Source organism: Lonchura striata, chromosome 4 (genome assembly GCF_046129695.1).
Source record: "Lonchura striata isolate bLonStr1 chromosome 4, bLonStr1.mat, whole genome shotgun sequence".
Taxonomy (NCBI): domain Eukaryota; kingdom Metazoa; phylum Chordata; class Aves; order Passeriformes; family Estrildidae; genus Lonchura; species Lonchura striata.
The window spans coordinates 38,110,130-38,137,791 of record NC_134606.1 but is presented as its reverse complement, the minus strand read 5'-3'; the positions used below and the strand labels follow the sequence as shown (position 1 = coordinate 38,137,791).

At 35.4% G+C, this 27,662-nt stretch overlaps 1 protein-coding gene across 1 annotated transcript in view; it reads right to left on the bottom strand.

Annotated features, from left to right (window-relative positions):
• Nucleotides 1-27,662, bottom strand: part of SPOCK3 (SPARC (osteonectin), cwcv and kazal like domains proteoglycan 3) — a 160,620-nt gene that overhangs the window by 96,467 nt on the left and 36,491 nt on the right. The window contains exon 3 of the mRNA XM_021555661.2: nt 5,082-5,127. Within this exon, the coding sequence (XP_021411336.1) occupies nt 5,082-5,127 (46 nt within the window). The remainder of the gene's footprint in view (nt 1-5,081; nt 5,128-27,662) is intronic.

Sequence of the window (27,662 nt, the reverse complement as noted above, 5' to 3'; positions counted from 1 at the left end):
GCAAAGAGACATTTGCAGACCTGTAAGAGCAGAAATGCATTTTCCTGAAAATTCTCCCATCATTGTCTCACTTGCCAAGATGATTATTCTAGAAAAACAACATGCTACAAGATACAGCACTGGCAAAGCCATGCCTTGAATCCTGGGTTTAGTTTTGGGGTCCTCTCTACATTGAGGTGCTGGAGCATGTCCAGAGAAGGGCAACAGAGCTGCAGAAGGGTTTGGATCACAGATCTGATGAGGAACATCTGAGGGAGCTGGGTTGTTTAGCCTGGAGAAAAGGAAGCTCAAGGGAGACCTTATCACTCTTTACAACTCCCTGAAAGGAGACTGTATTGAGGTGGGAGTTGCTCTTTTCTCCCAGTTAATGAGTTATAGGACAAAAAGGAAATGGCCTCAAGTTGCACCAGGGAAGTTTTAGACTGGGTAGTAGGAAAAAGTTTTTCCCCTGAAAGGGCCACCAAGCATTGAAAGAGGCTGCCCAGGGAAGCAGTCAAGCCACTGACCTGGAGGTAGTTAAAAGACATGTAGATGTAGCACTCAGCAACATGGCTGAGTGGGCTTGGAAGTGCTGGCTTAAAGGTTGGACTCGATTATCTTAGAGGCCTTTTCCAACCTTAAAGATTCTATTTTTGTCTCTTGGAGAACTCTAATTTCTTGTATTTCATTATGTATTCTTAAGTTACATAGGGAATTTTAATCAATTTAGTTTTACTGTAGTCAGCTTCAGCTTTTAAATTTTTGAAACCAACTAAACTAGAATTCAGTAGACTATTTGCATGAAGTATCTAATACATCAGATATACATAGATCTGCATTTTGAAGAAGCCTGGAATAACAAAAATTACCAGGAAATGTACTTGTTAAACTGAATGATAACCTCCACATAAAACACATTCTGTAAAGAGCATATTTTAGCATTCTGAATATTTGTAATTTTACAGATTAACAGGTTTTTAAATACAAGAAAGTAAATAGGTCAAAAAGTCAACTTGTAATGTTTCAGGTTTCGTTCTTCTATTAAAGTAAAACTATGTACAGTTCTTTTTTCTTCTTTACAGTATTTGCATACTGTTTGGTTCTTTTAAAGGGATTTATTAAACTATTTCTTTTTTTCTCTCAAAATTAAATTGTAATGTTATGTCCAATTTCATATTCATAATACCTACCTCTGTCAGCTGCTTTATATGCCTTTGTATTGAATTTCTGTGGCAAATTTAAGCAAATTAGACCTATAAAGAAGAAGCAGTCCTAGTACACAGGAACATATTTTCAGGTACACAGTGCTCATGGATTTGACCATTATCTGGGACATGCCAGCACAGTAGAGAGAAGGTGGACTTCTCAAGTGAGATATTTGCAAGACTAAATTTTAGCAGGTCAGTAAATGCAAAGAAACAGCTCCACATACCCTTTTCTCAGCACGCTGCCAGCTTGAGAAGCTGTGGTGCTGTACCTCTGGACAGTCACCATCACCCTGCAACACATTTCGACTTAACACGTTTCTGACATAACTATCTGTGGGTCTGAAAAGACACCTGAATCCAGGATTTGGCCATGTTAAAAACTAAAAAAAAAACCCACTTCTTATTTTATCTTATAATAATCCTTGATATGGTGACTCTAGACCTAACATCAGGGCATAAAGCAAAGATGTCAGGACAGCAGGAAATAAGGGCTTAGACTGCTACTGAAAGCAAGCAAAATCTCTTATTATGGGCTCAATGTAGCCTCAATAAAAAGCTTTTCTACAGACTCTTCTAAAAATAGCTAAAAAATTTAGAATCCATTTGATTATCCCACAGAAATAAATACTGAAACAATTTGCAAGCCATAACCAGACAAGCAGATGTGTATTATCCAGTGAACCTGAGCTAGGAGCCAAGTCTGTGAATTGTACAGGACAGGGCACTTTTGTAATATTACCACAATAGATACATTGATAAAAGAGAAATAATAAAATAATAATCTAAAGACAGTATCAGATAATTAAGAAAAAGCACCATGAAAATGTTCCTCAGACATCTACAAGAGATCTTTCCAGGCAAGGGCTAGATGATAGTCTCATCAAGCAGTGGGAATCTGTTTAACGTAGGATTTTGTGTAATTCATTAGTGAGCAGAATTCCTAAACATACCTAAATACCTGAAACTGGAAACTGTTCACCAGATTAAATATAGTTTAGCCTTACTAGTAAATAAGCATGAAATATTTTAAAAAGCTTTTAAGCTTTTCAGTTCTGCTCTTTTTGAAATTCATAGCATCCTCCTACAAAGACACCACTATTTCTTTATACGAGACAAGATTTTAAAGTACTATGTGATACATTTTAATTGCAAATCACTGCAACTTATCTTGAAAGTGATGGATATATATTTCTAGTTTAAAAACATCAATAGTTCTACTACAAAAACTAGATCATGAGAGCACATATCAAATGCAGCAAAGTTAATTCTACATGACTGTTTTCAGTCTTCAACTAATGGATCTTCATTAAACTCCCTTATGACTTCCCAGGGCTTGCAAATGAGTGAATCAAATTATTTTATTGAATATGACTCTAAATTATTTCAGTTCACAGTACAGAAATGTATTTGCAAATTATAGAGATGTGTTTGCATATATTTGGTTATCATTAGTTACCCAAATTATTACAGAACTAGGTAGATGAAATGCACAGAGCTAAAAGGCAAACACTGAACTAATATAAGTAAAATAGTTTCAAAATCTGGTTCTGTTGTAACAGTATCTACAAAATTCCTGCTGTAAACAGACATCTAATATAACCTGATACTACAAAAGCCAAAAATAATTCAATGGAATGGTCTACAAGAAATTTCATAAGTACATCTATGAACCAACCATACCTTCAGGGTATTCAACCTCCACAGAAAATGTCATGCTGCATTTTTTCAATTACATGAATATACTCCACTTTTCCTCCAAGGTACTTCTATTGAGCAAAGGAAAACATCCTTTCCACTTCACCAAATTACACCAGTGTCTTTGTGTATGCAATTTCATTCAATAGTTACACCCTCCAAGCTCTGCTACCATCTCTGGTCTAAAAATAAAATGTACCAGAAGTATTCTGTATATTTTCATCTGATGTAAAACTGGTGCATGAAGAAAATGTGTCAGAAAATATTGTGTGTGTATGGGAAGGTTAATTTGAGTAAGCATTGATAAAATGTTGATAAAGCTAATAAAAGTAGTCAACTTTAATCCTAAACACAGAACATTCTACTTGCTTTCCAAAACCACTGAAAGAGCAAAACCTGCCTTTTAGGAGTAAGTAAATATGCTATAAGAACACTCAGATTTTTTCCAACAGTAATACATGCCCAACATAAGTGTTTATGAACAAGTTACATTGTGGTATTTGTATAAACACAAAAACATTTAGGGGTGAATACACATATGCACACATAGAAAACACACAGTCAAACATTGAAATATGTTTTTTTCTGTCTTAAAAAGATGGAGGCAAACAATAGTTCAATGGGAATAAGTCCTCTTCTTCAAAAAAATGCCAGATGTTTCTTTAAGAAATTGTGCTGTTTGATTGCAATGCAAATCACAGCATTTCTCTATCTTTAAAAATATATTTTGTGGCCCAGGAATAAATACCATTATACATTTTCATCCTTCTAGTATGCTTGGATATATATTTCCATATAGAAGCTCTTATTAATACAAACAGAATTACACAGATCTGTCTACATGAGCAATTTTGACATACTTTAACCCATTAATATAAGAAGGCCTTTCAAAAGGTGCTGAAATAAGGAAGAATGAATTGAAACTCTATTCATAGAATCATGAAATAGTTAAGGTTGGAAGGGATATTAAATATCATCTAGTTCAAATGCCTCTGTTCACTGCTGGCAGTGAACTTTCCACTAGACCATATTACTCAGAGCCCCATCCAGCCTAGTCTTGAACACCTCCAGGGATGGGAAGTTCACAGTTTCTCTGGGCAACTTGTTCCAGTGCCTCACCCCATCTTATAGCAAGGAATTTCTTTCTAATATCTAATTTAAACCTAGCTTTCTCCTGCTTAAGGCTATTACCACTTTTCCTATCATATGTCCTTGTAAAAAGTCCCTTCTCACCAGCTTTCATGCAGACCCCTTTAGGGACTGGAAGGCTTTTATGCAAGACATTTATTGTTTTTATAATATGCACAACTACCAGTTCCTTGAACCACAAATTTTTTCTAATATTACAATAAAGTAATATCCCTCACAAGTCAGTGTTCTTGAAACTGAATAAACACTATCTTCACAACATATTTTTATCTTGGTCTCTTGTCTACAAAGCCCTGCACCATTTCTTGATTGCATTTAGGCCACTGGTACTACCAGACAAGACAAAGTCCTTGAAACATTTCTCAGAGCAATTTAAAAAAGTATCAATATCCTCAGCAGTTTTTAAATGGCAGCAATACATTTTGAAACAACATACATGAGGGAGATTATATTGACAGTAAATATTAAGTTCTAGTGCTGGGGAGGGAATACGTAATGGGAATATTTGCTGCATTTGCTTCTATTATTCTCAGCCCAGAACTGCTGTACTGCAGCATTCCAATGCTCCAGCTGCATTTTGCCTCAAGATAGATCACTTGAACATGACAGAGTCCCAAAATTGTTTTTCTAGATCATATTTTATCCGATGGATATAAAGAGACATCCAAAATCTTAATAGTTTTTTCCTTGACTGCAAAAGACAAATATTAGACTGCATGCCTGTTTTTTTGTCAGATGTCCTACTGAAAAGGCCTGAGTTCTTAATTTAAATATACAAATAAAATATTCCAAAACTCGTGTTTTTCCAAGGGAAACTTTAAGCTACTTTGGAGGTTTCTAACACTCCCATCTCTTTCTCTAATCAATAAATGTTTGAAAATATCACAGACATAAAATTATGATTAAGCTGAATTTCTGGTACTCTTTAAACCAATTATTTGAAGACAGAGAATGACAAATTAACAGAATTCTGTTAGTATTCTAGAACAGGAGCACAAATAAAATTACTTAAATTTTATCCCACACAAGTGCCTAGGAGTGGAATCTTACCTTGATCAAATGGTTTACCCGGACTCCATGTACGAAAATAATCATCCTGGAGGGGGAGAAACAATCTCAATTTAGTAAAATATAAGGACTCCATGAAAAGCTCACAGTATCATAAAAGACAGAAGAAGCATACCAACCTCTACTTCCTAGAAAAGGCAAGCAGCAAAATAAAATAAAAAAGGAGAGAAAAAGATTACAGTTATCATAATGGGACAAATTACTTACACAGAATAAAACAGTGTAATGCAGAGGCCATTTGCACCACTCATAGTAAAAATGCTATTCAAATATATTACGTAATAGCATTTTAAATAGAAAATATCTTACAGTACTCACACAGGTAATGTTTCTAGCATTGATCTTAAAATGTTACAGTAGTTTTCTTGTACTTTAACTTCAATGGTATTGAAAAACTTAACTACATTTTCAATGCATGGTTTTTCAAAAGTAAAGCTTCAAAGTCATCATCAATAAAATACAGTTATTTTAAACAATATGTGAATTTTAGAAAATAATTTTCTATTTAGTTTTAACCATATCAGTAAGATTTTTCATTTAGTCAGTCTAGTTAGCTTTTTCCTACAAATCATCTCTATAAACATAACATATCTTCCTTATTAAGTCATCAACTGTATTAGGCTTCAATTTGAAGAAGGAAAAACTTAATTAAATTAATTGCTTTCAAGATGATTAGAAATTTCATAATAGACAATAGATTTATCTGCACATCTCAGATAACAAGTGTCACAGAAAAATGGCTGGAATTCTTTATTATTATGTCTTAATCCAACTAACTATTCTCGAGAACAAAATATTTAAAGGACTGTACCAAACACTTTAAAGTCTGCAAATATTAAAGTTAACACAGTGGGTGTACTGTCAACTCCAGCAGTTCCATCCCACTTGCTAAAAAGATCACTGTAAAGAAACATCAATTTATACAAATATAAACTACTGAGAAAATGTAAACTCATAGAGTTGTCAAAGCCACATAGTCAGAAGTTTAAAATGATCAAGCGTCAAATAAGTCTTTGCAAGTACAGAACACTCATTGAGTTTTGACCCCAAAAGAAAACAACAAAAAAGTGGTTGCAGCCTAAACCGTATTTATTAGTAAAATTGTTGTTATTAAAATTTGCACTTTGAAAGAGAAAGACAGAAATGAGAAGAAACTGGAAGTGCAAAATAAAACTGTATTTCTGTACCAATACTTAACCATTCCTTCACTCTGGCACTAGACAGATTAACAATCTACAAATCAGTATATGTGATTTGCCTTTTTAGTTACTATATTTTTAAAATAATAAAATACACACAGACATATAATTTTTTTTAAGCACATAAGAAGTAAGCAGAATTACAATTATGATGGTATTTTTCAAATATTCCTCCTAATAGTCACTATGATGTTATCCCTACAGTAGAGTACTGAACAGGTCTGAACCAGCTGTAAGGCAATTTTGTTCCAGGAGTCACACCACAGTGGCAAAACTTAAAATTCTTGAAAAAACTTCAAAATGGTAGATTCTCCTTCTATGTCTACTAAATCAACAATGTTCATTTACTATGAGCCCATGCAAAAAATTGGGTTGTTATTATTAAAATGGTGAAAAATTAGAGTATCTAGAATATTCAGCTATTAGAACAAAAGAGAAGTCATCCTGAGTGTGACAAATACCCCCTCTAAGGCAAAACATCCTGCATTTTGCTTAAGTAAGAATGTACAAGTGGGACTTGTATACCTTACATGTTCTCAAATTGGCCTGAAACCATCCAGAAGATAAATCAATTCTTGTTCCTCTCTATACTGCAGACAACTTCACAGATCCCAAATATAATATCCCTCAGGCATTGCTAGAAGTCTTGCTGACTGACTTCTGTCTACAAAGCAAACCCCTGCCTTTCTTGTTACTCTTCTGTGAATCTTTTCCAAGCCTGCTTTCTTGGCAACTAGAATTTGCAGAGCATTCAAGACAAAGCAGCATTATGGATCTACACCCAACACAACACTATTTTGTTCTGTATTCTTCTCCCCAATATGCCTACCCCTCTGTTGTCTTTGTAACTTGTGTCTATGGTTTTGTTCTTTTTAGTATTATTTGAATGGTTTGCATGGAACTTTCTATTATAAATCCAAAATATAAATACCAATAAACCGTATGTACCTATACTGATTTTTCTAAATAATTAATTTTTCTAGACAGCTGCTACTTAAATAAAATCTACATCTGGATATGTTAAACAAAACCCCTATGTGCCTCTAAAAAAACAATTTAAATTGTTAATCAATTGTCAGATTAAGTAAAGAAAATGCTTCAATAAATTATAGCTTCACAATTTTATGAATATTCCTGAAGCTGCTCAACCACCTGCATCAGAGCCTGGCTTCCTCTTACATTCAGACCTTTTCTGATCTTCAGTCAGTAAGTTTGATTATAATAACGTTCAATATCCTCTGCAGAATAATCAGGGCCATTATATAACGTACAAAGCCTCATTTTCATAATTTTAATGTGAAAACAGAATGAAGGAATACACAGTTTACAGCGAAGGCTTGGGTAGCATCACAGAATCTCTAGGTAAAGTATCTTGTAGCAATTTGTAAATGCAAAAGTCAGTGTCTCAAGGTCTCAGGATAGAGCCTAAGTCTTCTGAATTTCTTCAGGAGTTTCCTGGCCTTTGTCCTGAGCATGTTAAAGGGCAAGTTGTAAAAGTAGGCAGAATAAAATCACAGATTTGTAACAGTAACCATACCACTTTTTCAACATTTTCCAGCTAACACTATTTATACATCTTCAACAGAAAATTCATCCTTACTGCTCTACTTGAAACTATGTGAAATGTCAGGATTTCTTTCAAACATCTCTTTGAAAGACACAAAGCACTTCTAATAGCCATGGATGGATGATGGACTTCAATAAATTTAATATCCATGCCTTAAAATTATGCATGTTTAAGCATTATGCTCATTCAGGGTCATAGTGATGAAGTGTTTCTAAGAACTTAAGCTCATGCTACAGTTATATATGCAACTTGAGACTAATATTTTTTTTTTTCCTGAAAAGGTCTTACTTTTAAAAAAACCTACAAAATCTGACAACCTTATAAAAAGAACCAAAACAGCAGCTTAATAAAAGATATTTAAAAATAGGGAAAAAATATTCTGCCTTGAACATTTTTATTGCTTCTTTTTGGACTTCAATATTCTTCTATATGTATTCCCTTATTGTTAAAAATTAGTTATTACTTAGTTTTTTAAAAACACACATTTAAGTATGGTAAGAGAGAAAAAAGCTCAATGGAAAAAACAACAAAAAACCTAACCAATACATGGCAATGCCATGCAGCAGTTTTCATCTTTCAATAAACACAGAACCTATGACCCTATAACTTTTCTTTCCTCTGTAGAACAGTTGTTACATTATTTAACTGATCTCTCCTCTGCAACACTTTCTGTAGATGCTGCCATCACTTGACCAGAAATCTTTGTATTCTAAAGAACATAGTAGCACATGGCTGATATGTGACTCAGAGAACAGCAGGCGTCCGTGGGCAAGGAAGAAAGTTTCCTCACAAATATTTTCAGACCAAGGTTGACCTAAAAAATTTAATAAAGAAAACTCAGCCTTTGTTTTGTATTCAACATTTTAGCTCTAGTATGGCCTACACAATAAAAGCTAATATATTAAAATAAAGGCTGATTTGTAACAGAGAATCCACTATAATTGAAGCAGTTTTCTGAACTTTTCTTTATATTTTATTAAAATACAATTTTACTGCTGCAGCACAGGGATATTGTTATTTATGTTAATTACAAACTACCAATTTTAGAAGAAGTCTGCGCAATGTCAGGCTTCATTTATAATAACTTTTCAAGAAACAATACTTCTAACAGTTACCAAAACAGGAAAGACGTGATTTCCTGAACACTATTTAACAGCAAACTTAATTCTGCCTATACAAAATTCCACTCAGATTTTATATGACTTACCATAGTGCAAAAAATACATTTTACTGCTGGCCTCCTTATTCCTACAGAAGGTTTGTTTTGTTTTTAACAAAGACGACTTACATACTTCAATATGTAAAGAGACATGGAATTGCATTTGACAATTTTAGAAGCAAAAGTTTTTCTGGCTGCACATGCTCTCTGAAAACTTAATATCTACAGTATTAGATTCAGATTTTTTTCCTCACTGCCATTAGCTGTTTTTTTATTGAGTATTTCACTCTTTTTCATTTCAAGGAGTTCTTAATGGGCTTCCCATTCCAATTCTTCTATCTGCATCTCAAGTACACACATCTGCTTCTCATCTGACACGAAAGCTCTTTACCTCTTTTTTAGGCTAGGACTTTGCTTTTTGGTAGCTGTGCTATTTACAGACTCCACTTCAAGCCAACTCAGTTCAGCCAACTGTCCCACATCACATCTCTCCCCTTGCCTCAAGCTCACTTCTGCAGCAAACTTGAGCTCCCCAAGTACCTCCCCCTCACGTGTCTGTACAACTCCAAGAGCAGAGAATTTGACTCATCTGCCCCAAATCTCCCCAGTGACTGTAACAGATATTTGTATCCTGTCTCACTGAAAGAGCTGGGGAAGGGTTGTCATCTGATACTCTGCACCAGCCTCTTCCCAGAGCCGGGAAAAAAAGCACAAAACATGTGCAGCAATTTTTTTCTGTTTCTATTTTGCTCCAGAACCTTTGGTCTAATGTCAGTGAAATTGTCATTATCCTACAAAGCCTTAAATTGCTGGTCACATGGAAAAATATTACAGGAAAAAAAAGGATGAGACAACAACAAAGCTGCCATCAATATGGGAAATCCACCAGCCCTAAATACTGTAGTTTCCTTAAATAAATGAGGGCCACAGACAGCATACACAGAGTAACTAAGATACACACATCTAATGAGAGTACTACCCCAAAACATAAAGCAGAACTGAGGAACCATAAGTTGCACCAGGAAAATACATTATGCTCATGTATGGGAAAATTCCTCAACCTGAAACCTGAGCCAGTCTGGAATTCTCATCCAGGATGCAGACATGCTGTTCAGCAGTATGTGGATACTCACTTGTCTATCAGATGTTGGTTTTCATCTCTGCTGAAGTGCACAGACATCTGATCTATCATAAGCCATGTGAGCACTCTGCTGTACAAATGTGGAGTGTCAGTTTAGCCCATTAAATGCAGGGTAGCCCATTAATGCACACATGAGAATAAGGTAGATACTACATTCCCCAGAACTCTATTTACTATCATAGTATCTCAAGTATTTCAGAACATCTGAGAAGGCAAGAAGCCAGAATGGACCCTGTGCTCCTTAGCACATTTTTTTACTAATTGTCCCAGATGCATGCAATGGGTTGCTTGATCTGTCAGACCTTATGTGATGCCATATAGCTATAGGTCTGCAGTAGAACTAGGAACAAAACTAGTTCCAGGAAGGGCAGGGACTTTTGTATCTAGCACATTTTTTGGCTCAATACTTTCTTCTCAACAGGATCTCCCTTTTCTCACCAGCTGAAATACCTGTTTTGCTTCCCATCAAGCCAAATTTAAGAACTACACAGAGCAGGAAGCATTCTTGAGTGAATCAGTTTCAAAACAAAAAAAAAATTCATATTTATTACACTTAGGAAATTAAAGAAAACAAGTCTAGAAGATATTTACAGGCTAGCAAAGTGGAGACGTCTGCCAGCTTTGACTGCAGATTAAGTCTCACATTAGAAATATAACTAGTCTAGCCAAAACTACCAGTAGTTCAGTGTTAAAAGTACTCAGATACAGACAAGGCAGTGACCCTTCACATCAATACTTCTGAGAATCAATGAGTCAAGACAACTATCAGGTCAGTAACTCAAAGAACCAACATGAAAAAAGCTCCAAAAAAATGAACCACCCCAGAGGTAATATAAGCATTGCTCCTCTGGCAGAGAAAGATATAATCACCTGCAGGTGAGACAGAGTCTTCCTGCAAAACCCCTTTGCTGTTTGTCTGGCAGCAGCCTCCAGGAGCGGGGTGCCAGGTGAAAGGACACTGCTGTGCTGTTCAGTGCCAGCCCGCAGGGAGCCTGATGTCAGCTTCCTGCCCAGCTCCAGCTCCTGGGCTGTGCCACCCCTGAGCCCGTATTCACGGGGCTGGCAAAGCACAATTAGAATCAATAGCTGCTTCCAGTGACTCTGGCACTCAGCTCCCCACATCTAATGTTTATCCCGCTCCCTTCCTTTGCCTCCTGTTTCTGGTACCATTGATGAAGCTGGGCTGGGAGCCACCACTTTTCAGTCCTCTCTGTTGCATAGCGCCCATTCAGTAAGATTTCTGTGGATGCTGTCTTTTTGGTACCAGCAGCATTACTAACAGCAAGTTTTAATAGCACAGTATTTTAAATCACTTGTCAAGAAATACCAAATGCTCACTAAAAGCATATATTCAGAAATATGGAGAAAATACTGAAAAGCATTTTGAAAATGAAGGAATATCAAAGCACAAACACTAGGCTTCTAAATCCCAGTAAAATTTAAAACATTCTTTCTTTAAAAGTGTGTCTCGCATTTCTCATTATGAATAAAAGAAATAATGAACAATCTTTTCACTACAAATACAAAAAGTTCTGTTCATGCACCTCCTATTATGTTTTCAAGATTCAACTTGTGAAGAAGGACCTTCATATGCCCACTCAGGCATTTCAAACACCTCTTACTGTTCCATTTCTTCAGATGCCTCTTCATTAACATACCAGCCCAAGGCAACAAGGGCAAAAAAATTACTCCCTGATCTTTTGCATACAGTTCCACAGACAGCCAAGAGCAAGACAGAAAACAGCAACAGACTATACAGGGAGCTCAGATCATATATGTGGGGCTGGAGGTATGTTCAAAAAAAAAAAAAAAACCAAACCTTGGTATGTTGAAAGAGAATGGCGATATGATTGTGAGGCTATGGTTTGTGTCTGTTAAAAAAAAAATGGTGAACTGTATAAAGGAGGTCTCTGGAAACTGGAAGAAACAGCTGACAATTTAAAAGATAAAAGCTAAGAAAGAAATACTCAGTGCAGAGTACCACCAAAGACCAGCCAGAGAGCCTTCTACAAAGAAGCAACAGTTTTGTGCACAAGGAGACAACAAGGAATGTGAGCACCTTCTGTATCAAATGCTACACTATTCCACAAATGACAGGAGCTCATGTAATTTGTCTTTTCAAACCATTCTCTCTCCCTCCACTAGGCTTTTTTTTTTTTTTTTTTTTTGTATAATGCAACAATAAAAACTTATATTCAGGACAGAAGTCTTGTAAGATGTGAAGGACACACAGAGGGCATAAGAACAGTAACAGCCTAGGTTTTAAAGGTCTGCTAAATTCTAAGAAAGGATTTGAAAAAGCCTTGGCTCTTACAGTTTTTGGAAAACATTTTTTCAACCATATCTGACCACAGGAAGAGGGGGAAGAAAGTGCTACTCATCAATTTTCTTTCAGGAAGGTGAAAATCTATGTCTTTTTAGCATGTCAGGGATAAAAACATATAATCAGTTACAAAACAGATACTCTACTTTTGATGACACTGCTTTTACTTGCTTGTTTGTTTTCAACCTGGAGAAAATTAATTACAAAGACAATCATGAGATCTACCATATCATGCCAATTGCATGGACAGAATTTTGGTATATTTCTCCCAGCAGAGGAGAAAAAATGTCTTTCACGCGAAGGCTCAGGACAATGTTCTAGTCTACCCCTCATTGCCACGCAAACAAAGAACACCCTCGTGTGAAAACAGTCCAAAATTGAAGAAATTAAGGAAATCAAAATATTATGAGATTGTTATTGTCTTTACAAAGCAAGTAAGAACAGATGTGTCAACAGAAAATGGGATGGAAGGAAAACCACACATATATAACATGTTTGCAACTTAATAGAGGGAAGTAGTTAAAAATACTCATCTCGGTTGAAGAGCACTACACAGATATTAAGAAAATAATTGGTATCTACAATTAAGAAATTTATATAAGATGTCATGATGTTTAATGTCAGTAAGAGAACAAGTATACAGACAAGAGAAAGTAAGGATGGTAAGAAAAAGAGAACTATATTCTAAGTAACTCAGTCATCCCTTTTGATTGGTAGGATACAAAGAAATTCTTGCCAACATTAGAAAATTACAAATTTAGCAAATTGAAGAACAAGGCAGAAGAAGCACATACAGATTTCAGGGTGATAAGTGATTTAGTACAGTAATGGTATTTTATAGTGATTTGGGAAAATACGTATTTCAGCAAGCAGCATATTCTTGAATTGGGCTTAATAATGAGATACATTTGGAAAAGATCAGACGTCTCACCGAAAAGAAATAGTTACTCTGCAGATTAAAGTGATTTCACTGGCCTATCTTAGTCTGTTTGTTTAAACAAAACCACATCAGAATTCTTTTCTTAGAAAAATATTTGCAAGCGAAATGCCCTATGTGCTTACGAAGAAATTTAGGCTTTAGTAGCCTAAATTCCTGTAGTTGTGAAGTACATATCTCCTTAAGAATGTACTTCACAACTACAGCTTCTTTTCAAAAACATGCCAGTCTTTGTAGGAAGAAATAAAATTTATGCTCCTTCAACCTATATTAAAAGTCAAATTTAAGTCTAAAATTTACAGTATTGCTATATTACTTACTCATTCTGAACTTCCTCTAATCAGATACTTCCTTCCAAGAAAAGCTTTGTTTATATTAGTGGAGATTAATACAATACTGCAATATTTCTCAGCTAAATCAAGAGAGGCTGCTGTCTCAAGAAGTTTTCTAATGTTCCAATTTCTCAAATACTAGTTCTAGCATGTCCATGATTAAGTGCTTTTTCCTCATACCTTATGAAACACCTGTCTTGTAACATTTTTATTACTGTAAATGCAAACACTAAATAGCAAAAATGTTGACAACACTGCACATTCCAATTATTTCCATGCCCTTGACAAAAGCTATGCTAAGTTAAAGCAAGAAAGTTGCAACAGTTTCAAGTAAAATGCTTTATGGTGGTAACAAGTGGATAAACAAGACAAGTTAAGGCTGAGTCCTACTGAGAGTGAAGTTTAGGAATGCCAAATAAAAGTAAATTAATTTAAAGAAATCACGTATATTTTGTTACTTAACTCCAGGCACTGTTATGCAGCCTGTGTTATGGAAACCATATGTGGTGAAAAGCATGTAAGAAACTCCCCCATGAATTAAATACTACCTAGGATATTCTGTATCTTAATTCATTAGCATGTATTAAAAATAGCAAGAAATTTAGGATATGTTACAAAGAAACATGAGTCAAAACACCCTACTGACTTTGCATCGACAGAAACCATAAAATAGCTGAGGAACAGTGGCCTTCCTCTGTCCTTCAAACTGCAGCTGTAGGCTTGCTAACTGCAGGGCAGAAGCAGCAAAAAGGGTTCAGACTGGTTCAGCTTCCCCTACTATTACTCCTGGATACAGCAAGAAATCTGTGTATGTGACACATTTGCTTTGCCCTCCTGATGCTTTGTTTTTCAGAGAAGCTTATCTATTATCTATCTAGCTATCTAACGTTTGGGAATAGTTCTAAAGAAGTTTCTCTAACTCGGCTCCTACGGTGCTCTTCTTTTAGGCATGTAAATGCACCGGGTATCATCTCCTTATTTACACACACCTTAGCTCAGCAAGCAAGGAAAAGAAAATTAGTGTTTCCCTTTCTCCTAAATATATCTAGAGATACTACCCTTAAGGTCAACCTTAAAGTCTTTAATGAGCAGAGGTGACAATATGCACAAAACCACACTTTGGTACCGTGTGTTTTTTATGGCTGTTTTTAATCACTAAATGCTATTTGTCAAATCTGCTAAATCTGAACAGTCTTCCTCAGGGAAATCACTGAAGTTAAGAGGAAAGACTTGCTTCATTTTCATCGTGAACAACAGCACCTGTTCTGAAAAAGAAGAATTCAATATCCAGGGCTCTATAAGACAGTATTATTTCTCAGATTCTAAATCAGTAACTTTTAATGATGAAGCCTGAAGAATAAATAAAAGCATTCAAAAGATCAATAAAAGAATCTACAGGATTTTAAGCAAAAATGGAATTTTAGAAATACTGGCATTAGTCTTTTAATTAGTTCACACAAAATAATGAACAAGTATATCACCAAGTGCTGAATTACTTGAAGAAATTATTCTCACATGCAATCTAAATTTATCTCAAAGTAATTGACCCATTTCTTGTTGAACTTAGTGATGCATTATTCTGAAATATGTTTTCATATGCACTATATTATGAAGTTCCTGCTTTACATGAAAACCTCCAATCAACTTCAGCATGTGGTGCTGTAAGATGGCATGCAATGCATCTCTTATTGAAGAGCAAAGCAAGGATCAAGAAGCAGCTCATTCTCAAATGGTTTCCAGTGCACTGGTATAAAATCCTCACATAGCAGACATCCTGAACGTGAAACAGGACAAAGATCTGCGGTAAGAGATGTCAGCAAAGACCAAGCACAAGTAAAGAAAGTCTCATTACCTGTGTTACGAACTGATGAAGGAAGAACTCTAAATTTAAGACTAGAAACCTTTGAAAGAAAGAAGTCTACTGGATGGTATCCCTGCTGCAGCAGCATCTTACAATGTGCACTAATGGACTCTATCATAGTCTCCAAATTTCATTAACTAATCACTTACTCTTTACTCTTAGTCTATCTTTTGAATTTTTTCTTAAAATTTTTCACTGTTTTTTATTTAAAAGTTACATTTTGCTTATTTCAGTCTATAGGCTTCTCCAGATCTCAAGGACATCAGCAGAAATATTTTCAGACAAGGAAAATGTTTGAAAGCTAACTCCCTTTCACTGATTTGACTGAAGGACTAGTTTACATACATCAAAATTAAAAAGCTATGTTTATCACAATGTTTGGATCTTAACTGCAAACTGCCAATTCCTAGTATCTGTGAACTATTACAATAAAATACCATTACCAAGACAAATTATTATTCAATAGTCAAAGAAATTATATCATGCTACTTCCACAACCTTACTGCACCCCTAGCACCATCCTCCTTTCTCACCTACAAGAACATTCTGTTATCTCAGTCCGTCAGGTCTTATGCCAGGTTATTATGGACTTTAATCTCAAACCTAGCAGATTCAGACCTTGCCCGGATGAGTGACAAAGGATAATTCCACTGGCTGCAGGAAACCCTGCTGATGCTTCAGTACATGACACACCAAGTCCACGCTGAACTCCCAGGGGAGCAGTGTATTAGAAAGGACTATGCTCTCAGAAGCATTTTTACTTCTGAGGGACTTAACACCAAAGACTCGACTATTATACTTGGGCTAAATTCTCAGCAGCTGCAATTGCAACTGACACAACCCTGCACACATGCACACACACCCCCTGAAAGGAAAATGAATATGAGCCTTTTTGGTACCCAATTAGAAAATTGCATTCTGCATTCTTGAGTTTTCCCTGTGCTTCAAAAACAGAGTCCTCAATTTGCCTTAAAATAGAATTTTATTGCTGAGCACTAAAAATCTGCTGTATCCTGCCCCAGAATGAGAAAACTTTCAATGTTGCCAAATGTTAATCATTTGTACAACATACAGTGCAATTTATTTTGGGATCTTTCCAAATAAAAGGCAATTTGTGAACTTCAGCCTCTTCCTAATCTTTCTTTCACTCTTCGTTTCTGAGTTAAGCCCTGATGCTCTTGCTCTATACTAAGGATGACAAAACACAGAACTCTCTATTCCTTCTCACAAAAAGCTATTGTCTTCTTCGTTCAGAATTTTTCTGTAGTACTTTAATGAGACTTATCTGTGTTAAAAGCCTAAATTGAGCTAAAATGATAGATCAAATTAAATGTTCTTTTTATAGTACCTCTAAATCCCAGTCTACATTCCTGTAAGAACCTCCATAGTCTTATGCTGTCAAAAAAAAAAAAAAAAAAAAAAAAAAAAAATCAGTGAAAATCACCTCACCTCATTTTCCATTTTATTATATCAAGTTTCTAAACCTAGATTTCAGGAACATTTCCCCACAGACTTGACCCAAAATCCATATAAGCCTATTAAGGCATTTCTAAATATTTTTCTCACCTTAGGACCAGGCTTCACCATTATTTTAATCACTATAAGAAGAAAAAACAGAAGATCACACTTAAAGTATGCACAAAAAGAAACTTTGCCATACAAGTAATTACAACTATTTGTTGAACATATCCAGCCTGCCTGTTGTTGAGTTTTTCATACTGTCCTAAACTCAAACACAAAAAATAATTACTGATCTTTTAGTAACTGGAAGAGGGTGGAATGACTTGCCACTTCTTTTTGTGTAACCCAGAGGGGATCTGTATTCAGAGCTTACTTCATGAAGAAATACCATGTAGTGTAACCTGCCTTATTAAAAGACCAACGTTAAATAATACTTCTATCACTAATTACACACATTCTCTTCTTTCCTTATTACAGTGATGTCATGATAGAAATTATTTTCTAATCACAGTTTATTAAATATGGCATGTCAAATTCAGCAAGGCATAATATGTGTCTGCCAGTAGATTCCCTGCCCAAGTAAAGTTTGGCACAGAGGAGAGTGATCTGGTGAAAAACAGCTGAGACCTCCCATTTCCAAATAGGGAAACGAGATTACAAAGAAAACATCATGGCAACTATTCTGTTAATTTAATTCCATGTTGATTCTGAAAGAAGTATATAAGTGGAAGGAGAATCAGAATTTCTGTCTGCATGTCCTCTTTGGCTGACATTTCCTTGAAATGTTGATGTTAATATTTGATTCCCACTTGTGTAAAGAGCACAGGTTTTGCAGCTATCAAGCAGACTGAATGAGTACAGCAACTAAAACCAGAAGCATTTCAGTAGTAAAAACAGCTATACTTATAGAGAATGACAAGTCAATCCAGCAGACACAGTGATAATGACAATTTAGAAAATCCTGATCTATCATAAAACTAATCTCTAAAATACTGCACGTATCATTACCTTTCCCTGTCATGGAAGTTCTGCAATAAGAAAGTTACATACCAAGACCAGGGATCGAATCCTTAGTGCCCTTACTGTGTGTTTACCTAACAAACTCTGCATGTCGAGTTGTCTTAGCTACGGTGACAAACAAGCAGCAGCAGAATGTCACGGCTGTCACTGTGCTGGTTGCAAAAAATAAAGCAACATACCAAATCTTTGCAGTAAGTTCATTTAAGAGTGGATGCCAACTCCTTTTTCATTCTATGGAAAATTTCAGTAATGAAAGACTTTATTATATGAACTGCAATCATAGCTGAAGACTAGCTTTCATTATTTCTGATGGCCTATATGGACCACCTTCCTTCTGCTGAAAAGAAAAACAATGGCCTGAAAGGACACTTGAGTACATTAACATTTCAGTTCACTTCCTCTCAGTGATACTTTTAAAGATAGATTGAGTTCCCATCTTCAACTAGTCATATTTTGTAAGGATCAGGTGTAGTTTTCTGTGGTGACAGAAGCAAAAAAAAAAAAAAAAGCAAAATGTTTTCCAGGTCAACAGCTATGACCACCAGCAATGAAACAACAATCCTCCCTCCTAAATACTTGAGAGAACCTGTCTGCTTTGGACTGTGAGGTCAGTTGGGATCTCAATCTTTATGCCAAGCCTCTGCACTCAGAGTCCAGTTTTCTCTTTGGACGTTGAAATGCTGTAGGAAAATCATGGTGCCTTTGAACAAATGACATTTTGTCCTAAATCCTCTACTAGAGCATCTCTAGTAAAAATCTAGAGATTTTAGTAGAGATGCTGTTAGATCCAGAAGTGGACAGCACTACACCAACCTCACTGGCCTAAGACTGTGTTTTCCTCCAGCACCCCATCTTGTCACTATGAAGTGAAATTTAAAGTGATTTTAAAAAATGAAGAGTTGCCTCAGCAGCATCAGTGCTAAAACATTTAAAAGGCTCAGAGGAGAATTTTGTCTCTAAGCTGCCCTGCTGAGTAATTCTAACAAAATCCTACTGATAAAAGGAGGTAGAATTAGTCTACTCTTTGCTATTATGATCAACACAGGAACAGATTTATTTACTCCTATGAGATAGGGAAATCACTAAACCAAAACTATTGTGCACATAAAGGGAAACAGTAAGACAACCACAACAGAAAAGGAGACTACCTTTTCTGATATAAAAAATATAAAAAATATATTAAAAAATTTGTCTATCCTCCATTCTATATTCTATTTAACTAGACTAGAAAGCTATTTTCCTAGTCTGGTAGTGGCGCTTAGCAACAATATCTAGATTTGTAAACCAGTACACAGATCTATGTTTGTGGTAAGGTACACACAAATACACATAATTTTTCTCAAACATATTCTGCAATTTAACGTCTGTAATTATATATAATTTGTGTTACATCTAAAAAGAAAATTACCTTTTTTTTTTTATCTTTCTCCCTCAAGTATTTCCTGTACCCAAAAGAAAATTAATTTTTTTTTTTTTCTTTCTCCCTCAAGTATTTCCTGTACCCTGCTGATTAAATAAGCTAGAAAATAATGGAAAGTTGCATATTCTGACTTAGGAAAGAAGTGAACACCTTGCAAACTTCCTCAACAGAACAGTACCAGATCTAATACTTTAAAGCTTGCAATTTACATTCAAAAATTACACAAAATACTATCAATAAACTGTTTGGTGAACAAAGTTTTAATAACTCCCTTATATTTCTTAAATATAGCAAAGTCTCTTATTTAATCTTAATTTTCCATATAATCATAAAATAAATCTAGGTTGTAAACAAACTCTGGAAGTCATCTAGTCTTAACCACTGCTTAAAACATGTCCAATTACAAAAGGTTGCACAGTCATGCCCAGTCAAACTTTGAGCATCTCTAGGAAGAGAGATTCCAACTCCTGGTCTGCGTAACCCATTCCACTGTCTATTCTCACAAGAAATTGTTTTTATTTCACTTAATTAGGGTTTTCATGTTGTAACATGTCCTTTACTTCTAAATCTCCTTACTGATAGGCATCCCTGACTGATGATGGCTCTACCATCTCTGCACTACTACAAAGGGCAGTTGAAGACAGCAGCAAAACCTGCCTTAGTCTTCACAGTTTAAGATTATTTTCTCATCCTCCTCTCATGCAAACACTTTTCAAGGACATTCTAAACATTTCTTGAGAGATAATAGGCAAAAATCAAGTAAGTCCATGCTTTCTTATTCTAATGCACTGGATATTCAGTATTACAACAGATTTCCAAGTCTGGGATTAAAAAAATAACTGTAGCACATAAATGAGGATCACAACCTAAAAAACAAATTTTTACCCTCCACATACAGCTAAAACAAAAGAAACAAAAAACCAAAACAAACAAACAAGGAAAAAAACCCCACACCAACCCCCACAGATCTATCTTTTGCCCATCAGGCCCTAGAATATAGCCAAGTCAGCTCTTCTTCTACAGCATAGACTGGATACTGGAGCTGAGCTTATGAATATCCTCCCAATTTCAGAGTTGATACAGTATATCAGCATTGAAAAGCCTTATTTTCAGCTACACACAACATTTTCAAGAAGATTACAGACAAACATTTTTTTCTAATAAAGTATTTCATGCGTGATGTTTTGTATGATAGCTGACATGCTTAGATAATAATAAAATGACCTAAAAAAGAACAGAAGCACAACAAATATATCTGTAGTGATAAGACAAGCATTAATAGTTTAAACTGTCAAGAACACAAATACAGACTAGATATAAGGAAGAAATGTTTTTTGGTGAGGGTAGTGAGACACTGAAACAGGTGGTTCAGAGAGGTGGCAGATGTCCTGTCTGAAACCATGCAAAGCCAGGTTGGATGGGACTCTGAGCAACCTGTCTAGTTAAGGACATCCCTGCTTATGACATGAGGTTTGGCCTGAAGATCAAGTTGGCATGAACAACTCAATATTTCACCCATACTTCAAAGCAGGGTCAACCAGAATAGATTGCTCGGGTTGGGATTCAACACATTCACTTGGGATTTTATTTCTTTCATTTACTATGACAGCTTGCATGGAAGAAACTTCACTGAAACTTCACATGTAATCTCTGCAGTTTATTCTGAAGCAAAATATTACAGATTAAGCAGTTGACTTATATTTTAAAGCAGAATCAATTTTAAGGGCTTAAACTGATTTATAGTGTATCTCTGGGAGATACGAGTTTCACAGCTAAAATACCTATGTGGGACCTCCGTTGAAGTCTTTGAATAAGAATAGTCAGGCTTCTAAGTGTAACATTCTCTTCAGGTGTTCTCTTCAGTGTATGTTACATTAGACATGACAATGCTACAGTACTGATCCATTACTTCTATTTCATTAAATATTTAATAGCTGGTTTTGAGCAAAAAAATTACTTCTAGTAACATCTTTTAATGTTACACTGAATACTATTACTTTCTTCAAGTTAGAAAGTCTGAATATTTAAAAATAAACACAGAAACAAGAGATTATGTTTTGGTACACATAACCTGAAGTATAAACTAACTTTACCTTCCTTCTTCTTCCTGTAGTTCTGTGCCCTCACTACTTTGCACTTTGAAACATGACTGAAACACAAGTATAATGACTCCTAAGTCTTTTCCCCTTGAAGTCAAGCACGGCTCATAGAAAATCCCTTCCACTTAAGAGGTGCAAGACATGAGCATGAAGGTAACAAGGCTGTATCATACTGTGTAACAGAACGGGACCAGTAAATGCATCAAGCTTAAATTTTAAGTATAAGCTCTGAATGCCTGATTTCTTAACTTTTATATTCTAAGGATCAGCCCAATATCTGTACATCAGATTGACAGTATTAAGGAATCTGGGGTTTTTCCAGAGCGTGGTAGTGAAATACCTTGGCCTATGTAAGACAGGACATTAGGGCAAGTAAATACTGGTTTTTTCTGTCCTTAAATTTATAATCAAGGATCTTTGCTTCTGTGGGCCTACTTACCATATTATAGGAACTGTATGTGGAAAACTGGAGACCAAGTTAAAAAAGAAGTTGACATTATTAGAAATACCTGACAAGACAAAATTTGGACAGATGTTCCAAAGTCACCAGTTGCCTATATTCACTGCAAAGAACAACTAAGGCCAAAAGCACTAGCAGAGTTAGGCAAACCTCTGGGTGAAAATACTCAGTTACATTAAATAAGATTTTTTAAAAAACAGCAGTACCAACCCCTGCACTCCAAGTAGTCAAAGTAATATTGCTAAGGGTGCTCCTAAGGGAGCTACAGAGCTCACTGTAAAATCCCTTTATATATAATACCAAGTCCCTGTCATACTAGCCAGTCATATCCTTGCTAAATACATGTATGGTTTTGCTCAATTTCAATATGAAAGGCTGATTTGCCCTATTTCTTTTATGTCAATATATCATTCACTATATGGAAGATACACTGTTTTACTACCTAAAATCTCCTTACTTTTCATGATTTGGATTTTTTATTCATCAGCTTTTTTCTAACCCTAGGAACTTCAATGGTATTATCTTCAACACATTATTGCTACTTATGTCTTCGTAATTTTCAATACTCATTTTTGGGTTTTTTTCCCCCTTAACTTAGGGCACTTTATAAACAACATGGATGGCAATATGCAATTTTAGAAGAAAATACAATTTTATAAACATAATGCTGCTTATTTACACGGTGCTGTAGGGGCATTATCTTTGCTCATACCACAAAAATGCATACTGAAAACACCACTGATCTGACTCGGACCTGCTTTATTCCTGCTTTACCAGAGAAGGTTCAGAATAATTCAATAGTAATACTTTTACTGTTAGACTTGATCTTAAGGATCTTTTCCAACCTTTTCCTATCCCTGATTCTAAATAAGTCATTGACCAGTCTTAAATACTCCACACCCACACCATCTCCATTATAAGGAGACAACTTCAAGAATCAGCTCTCTTACATACACCACCATGCAGATATGAATCAACATGACAAAATAACACAAGATTTGCAGTCTATTATTTCCACAAAATCCTCCAAGTGCATTTCAGAACTGAAGGAAAAATTATGGCCACACATGGCCCAAGTTCATTCAAACCAAAAGGAATAAAGCAAATTAAAAGGGGAAAAAATTACTTTAAAAAATGGTATCACTGAAATTACTCCAAAACAAAGCAATTTTACACTTCACATGCTCAGCTCCTTTCTGCCAGTTGGTTTCTCTTCTGTCAATTTAGCTTCCTGTAAATCTGAAGTATACTGTAAATCTGAAAGTTTCAAGCATCTTAAGGCTTGGGTGAAATTTCCTTTGTATATTTTAAATAAAATGTTCATGCTTTGACTGACAAAGCCAATTACTCATTCTGTTACTGCATCTATTTCCAACAAGTATACCAGGAAGAAATTAATTCTTTAGGCAACTTATATAATTTATGCCAAGTATCAGTCCTTCCACCCTTCTGCAAGTGAGCTCCAATGCTCATTGCTCAGTCTGTTTTTGTGGTGCACAGTGTATCCTAGAAGACTGTTCCTCAGGGTTATTTCTGTTTTGGTCCTTCTTTAATATCTTGTGAAAGAAGTAAGAACAACAGAATTTTAAAGGCACTGTTGGTTGCCTTTCTAAAATACAATATCCACTGTCTGGCCATGCCTTATCAGAAAATAAAAAGATAATCATCATCAGAAATCTGAAAAAGTAAGTACCGCAAAAATAAAGTTTAAAACCTCACTGAGCGAAATAAAAAAATAATCGCATCTCAAGCTCTACTTGTGCCATATTATGAAATTCCTGAAAGATACTGAGATCTCAATGATAAGGACAAAGCAATCTACACTCATAGAACAAGTCCTTCTTATCTATACCAGTCCCCAGCTGGTGGTTTTGTCAGCAGTTCCTCAAAGAAAAGTGCTGCAGTAGTGATATTCCATACTTATGTCTCCAGCCTATCTCAATTAATAAAACCTACCACAATAGTTCTATTCATATAATAGTGATAAATATGTACAGTGATAAATATGGGAGACTGGAACTACTCAGAATAGGGCTGATAAATCCCAGTTCATTAACAGAAGTGCTGGTTGTGCAATACTGATCTGCAGATTTTTTTTTTTTTTAACTCAGACAAAAGTAGGAAAACCAGAATGAATGGAAGTGAAGACAACAAAAGATAAAGATCATGACAGGTTTTGTTTTTTTCCTTAGTTTTGTTCTATTTTTTTGCTGAGGTGAATTTTGTTTAATTGCCATCTTGATTTTCATCCAAAACCAAGGACAATTATGTAATGAACTATACATGATTTTTGTCTTTGATACACTGGAAGCAAATTATGTGTCCATAGACCATGACTGTTATTATAAAATAATAGTTTAAGCAATACATTTCAAACACGTGAAATCGCCCCATTTTTCAGAGGTTTTTTTGGTCACTAGTATACATTTTGGAAGTAGACAAAATAAAAGATACACCCATCTTGTATGTTTGCTAGGACTGACATAAGCTGTGGAAAATAAATTTTTCAGTTTCCTTGTGACCCTAACTGTTCCTCCTGTGAAAGCGAAATTCAATGACATTGAATGAAATTCAACTTCAAGGAAGTACCTCTTTTCTGCTCTCAAAATTCATGGTTATACACAAGACTGAGAATCCACCAATGTTTCCATTCCCTCTGGTACACAGACTTTTCCATTTTCTTTGTTAAAAGTATTCTACTCTCTTTGGCTTTAAATTTTAAGTGAATCCATCTTGTATTTATTCCACTAGAGTTCCTGTGCATTTAAATACTTCCGTTGATATGTTTCTGGTTTTAGAATGTATGCCACTGCATGCAGGCAACTAACCCTGCCACATGGAACCATCTACCCCAATTTCCATCTCCAGCTGGAGCCAGGAACAGACAGCTGCAGTCTGTTATTGAAGAGATACAGACTGATCAATAAACAAAGATAGAGGTCTTTAGAGAAAGAAAGCAATACAGCATCCTCTCATTACCATTCCATCTCCCTATCTGAGTCCTCTAATATTAAGGGTTTTTTTAATTAAAATCTACTTCTTGATACCCTTTATCACTTATTTCCTCTTTTTAATATTTACTCTAATTCTATGCTATATCTTGAGGAGTAAGAAAAGGGGGAATGACAACAGGAACTTAATCACATCTTCTAGTTTGTTTTCTGTTATTTTCTAACAGTTGCTAACACATTACTTGACTTTCTTTTTGGTCAGCTGGTTCCTATTAGTAATGGTAATGTCCTGTAACTTATTACCTGAATTCTGAATGTATACTAACTGGACTTCTTACGGAAGTAACACTACTCAAAGTTAATTAGAAGTTTCCACTGTTTTGTGCTCTCTCCTTTATTCCATGGAATTATCCCACAAGGTCACAACCAAGTGAAAAGAGAGAGAAAATGCAAAAGAATGCTTAAACATAATTTAAACAGTGTTGTATTGTAACAAATGTTATAAACAGAAGTCTTAGGTCTCCAATGTTTTCAGTTCACTGACAGCAACTAAAATCCAAATTAATCAATAGTGACACAAGAAACACAGCTAACAATGAAGAAGTATAAAGCCTTCAATATTGCAATTTTAACAGGATTCCTGGCAAAGAGCCAGGGTACATAGCACCCTTAATACAAGTAACTGGAAAGTATCAATTCTCCAAGCTGTTCAGGTACACAACTCTGCAACATGTTATTAATTACAGCAAAAGTTTTACGTACAATTTCTGTAACATCAAAGTTTATGTAAAGCAAGAATCTGCCAAGTGCACCAAAAAGCATAAGTCCCCTCCAAAACTCCTGATGTGCAATAATGAGTCTGAACATCTGATAGTGCCCATGCTGCACGTTGATACATATATTTTAAAAAAACCAAAGTCATTGCAACTTGAAGTTTTCGTGTATACCTTACCCAACACCATAATTTTAAAACCCCATTAAGAGTCAAGTCAACCATTCTCAAGTCAACAATTTCAAGCATTCAGCATGTTTTCATTAAGAAATACCATATCTCATAGCATCTCTTTGATAGTTGGTCTCATTAGGATTCTAAAATGTCTGAGTCATCCTTTGTTTTGTCTGTTTGCCAAATCAAGTACTGATTTTGAATCAGGGAAAAAACAATAATAATTTTTAAAAATAAAACTATAACTAAGTTCATCACAAAACAAGTTTCACATATCTGTTTAAATACATACAGAATTAATAGGTTATCTGTCTTGACTGCAGCTGCTGTGGTTAAAAAGACAGAAAACAGACAAAAAGAAAAAAAAAGTAATGCAAATTGAGTGGGACAGAAGACTAAGTACTCAACTCAGTCTACACTGATGAAGTGTGTAATTGTCCTGAAGAAAGGCATCTATGTGGGGGAGTACTTCAGCACTAATTCATCATAGAATGCTCCTAAATTAGAAGCAAAATGGGAGTCTGAGAGAAGCAGCTACCTCTGACTTTCACAATTTATGAACAATGTGTGATTACAGTAGCAAATCAAAGTTTGAAAAGTGCTCTTATACACAGAACAAAGACAAATTTTGTGAATGTCTTGTCTCTCACAAGAGACAGGCTTCATAGCAGGACAGCAGTGAAAGCAAACATGGGAGAAGCAAGGAGGAGGCACAACTCCAAGGCAGAATGAAAGTACTCAAAGATAGAAGCCATGCAAATAGGAACTGGCAGCAGGCCTGAGTCTGGCTGGGATGGAGTTCATTCTCACATAGCAGCATGTACTGCTCCATTCTCCAAGTCCATGTTTGGAAGCTGCAAGTCCAAAGTATCCATGTACTTCTATCAGTGCACATCATCAACCTGCCCATTTCAAACACAGGTAATTATTGCATGGGTAAGCACAAGATGCATTTTCTTCCAAACAATACTTAAGAAGATGATTTATTTAATTCTGGCCTAAACAATAAAGTATAGACTATCTAAATTAATATTCCAAAATCTAGCATACATCTTAAATAAAAAATGGATCAGATCAGAAACTAACTTCTTCCTAAGTCTCTTGATGTTACAGTGATATCATACACAGGTTACTACCTGCATAGTCTGTATGGTACACAAGCTCAGTTAGCTGGGATGAAGAAAAAGGTGATTCATGTATGAAAAAGCCTCTTTCCTACAATCATTTGTCTCCTGTAAAAAGAGAAATAAAAGTAGAGAGGGGGAAAGTTATTTAAAAAGACACCACAATCAAACACGTTTTTTGAAGGCAAAGAAAAATGACACTTAGAATGGAGAGAAAACCCAATGATCCCCAGTCTACAAGCACATGATAAAGCTGAAATTGAAAGTGCCTATTTGCAACATTCAAAGAGTCAGAGAGAAATTGGCTTTTCCTGAACTTTTAGCAGTGTAAGATTCAAGTACAGAATACTTGATGCTTCCTTTAAAGATTACACACTGGCAAGACACCCACATAAACTTTGAAGACCTCAAAGAAAATTCGTAATGTTAAAGGTGACACAATTGCCTCACTCTGCTGTCAAAGTAAACAAGTAGCAATATACTTCAATGACTAAACCTTGAGATTACCTGACTCTTTTCTATAAATGTAGCATTCTGGATTGAAATATATACCCACAATGCAA